This window comes from Trypanosoma theileri, assembly GCF_002087225.1.
Source record: "Trypanosoma theileri isolate Edinburgh chromosome Unknown TM35_Tth_13_V1, whole genome shotgun sequence".
NCBI classification, from domain to species: domain Eukaryota; phylum Euglenozoa; class Kinetoplastea; order Trypanosomatida; family Trypanosomatidae; genus Trypanosoma; species Trypanosoma theileri.
The window spans coordinates 116,289-118,078 of NW_021639855.1; the positions used below are offsets into that span (position 1 = coordinate 116,289).

Consider the following 1,790-nt stretch of genomic DNA (forward strand, 5'->3'; position numbering starts at 1 on the left):
TCTTTCTCTCTCTCTTTCCACTTTCTACCTAAACATTTGAATTATTGTAGGGTTACCACAATAAGAATAAAGAAAAAGGAAAAAAAAAAATCGTCCTCTCAGTTTTTTTTAAATATCTCTTTTCCTTTTCTTTCTTTATTTTCTACAGTTTATTCTTACTATTAAAATAAACGCACCAATGCAGGAATCTCTGTACATACCACACTCCATACGATTTTCCGGTCACAAGATATATAATGAAATGTATATATCTATGTACACTCTTCCTCCATCTCTTTTTTTATTTTCTTTTTCTTTTTTTTTTTTTGCAAAACAAAAAGAAGATAAACTATTACAGAGAGACGGGTATATATATATATATATATTTCCTTTTGTTTCTCTTCTTGTAATTGTATTTGTTGTTGTCACCATTTACTTGTTGATCAACCTCAACTCCACGAAGGGAAAAGGGGAGGGCAAAAAAAAAAAACAACACAATAACATCATTCGATGGGTTAAAAGATCTCAAGAAATAAATGCCCATCACCCCCCTCCAAATATATATATATATATATATACCTCCTTTAATAAGAGTATCAGAAGACCATACATATACACACACTATAAATCTCTTTACTTTTTATTATTTTTTTTTTATTTTTTATTTTTTTTCTTTGATTTCTTTCTTTGACAGTCTCCTTTTTTTTTTTTTATTTTTTTCTTCTCGAGTTTGCTTCTTCTTTTTTTTTTTTTTTTCATTTTCATATGAGAAACCCCATCCCCATCCCCATCCCCATCCCCATCCCCATCTTTTCTTTTATTTCCTTCTCTCTCTATCCTAATTTCTTACATTCCTTTCCCTCCTCTACGCGTCCGGCCTTCTGAAAGAGAGGCAGACGATGTGTTTGCTGTGCTGGTTTGTACGTTCCCGCAATGCGATCCCACACCGTGAAGTACTGCCCGTAATCGTAATTAAACTGCTCGTGGTGAATGGTGTGGTGCCCGGTGGTGTTGAGAAAGTGCCCGCCAAAGTCCACCTGATCGTGAATAGAAATCGTCCACATATTCACCGCCAGGAAGAGAAGAATAAAAAGATAATGATGCATGGGAAAGAGAAAGACAAAGGTGTAGTAGGGAACGCCCTGTCCAAACCCATCACATGGATTAAACGCATGGGAAGAGAAAGGCGTAGTGTATTTATAAGAATGATGGAGTTTATGTAAATAACGGTAAAGTGTGGGGTGATGCAGGCCGCGGTGAAACCAATACACCAAACAATCCGTAAAGGAAAAGAAAAGCAACACACTGAAGAATAAATATCCCCATCCATAATCCTCCACATTATAATACATTCGACTGTATCCGCGATGTACAAGAACCGCCGCAGGGGCCATTAATACCGCAATGAATGGAATAGAAAGAACAGAAATAAATATTTCATGTTTAATTTGTCTCCATAATTCCGCCTTATGTCCATCTTTGGGAATTGTGCGGGGGAAATAAGTCGCCTCGAACTCAAAGAAGAAAATAAAAGTCGAGAGAGAGGCGAAGGTGAGATAGAGCATCACCCCACCACTGGCGAGAATAAACCAAAATATAAACAACTGATCTCGCAGAGAGTCGCGGTTCACCGGCAGCACCGCGGTGTAAATATCAAAGGCAATGTCCATAGGAATAATTTACTAACAAAACACACTTTAAAGAGAAAAGAGTGAGCGAGTGAGTTGAGTTGAGTGAGGGTTACTCAATCACTAATAATATTATATTTATATACAAGGAAAGAAAAAAGAAAAGAAAAGAAAAGAAAAGGA

General features: G+C 36.4%; 1 protein-coding gene across 1 annotated transcript; it reads right to left on the reverse strand.

The window, feature by feature from the left end:
* Window positions 1–812: 812 nt before the first annotated feature.
* On the reverse strand, window positions 813–1,649 carry TM35_000131490 (putative lathosterol oxidase; the record flags this gene model as incomplete). Its single annotated transcript, XM_029025365.1, has 1 exon — window positions 813–1,649. The coding sequence occupies one exon, from the start codon at window positions 1,647–1,649 to the stop codon at window positions 813–815; it is 837 nt and encodes a 278-aa protein (XP_028883211.1).
* Window positions 1,650–1,790: the final 141 nt, after the last annotated feature.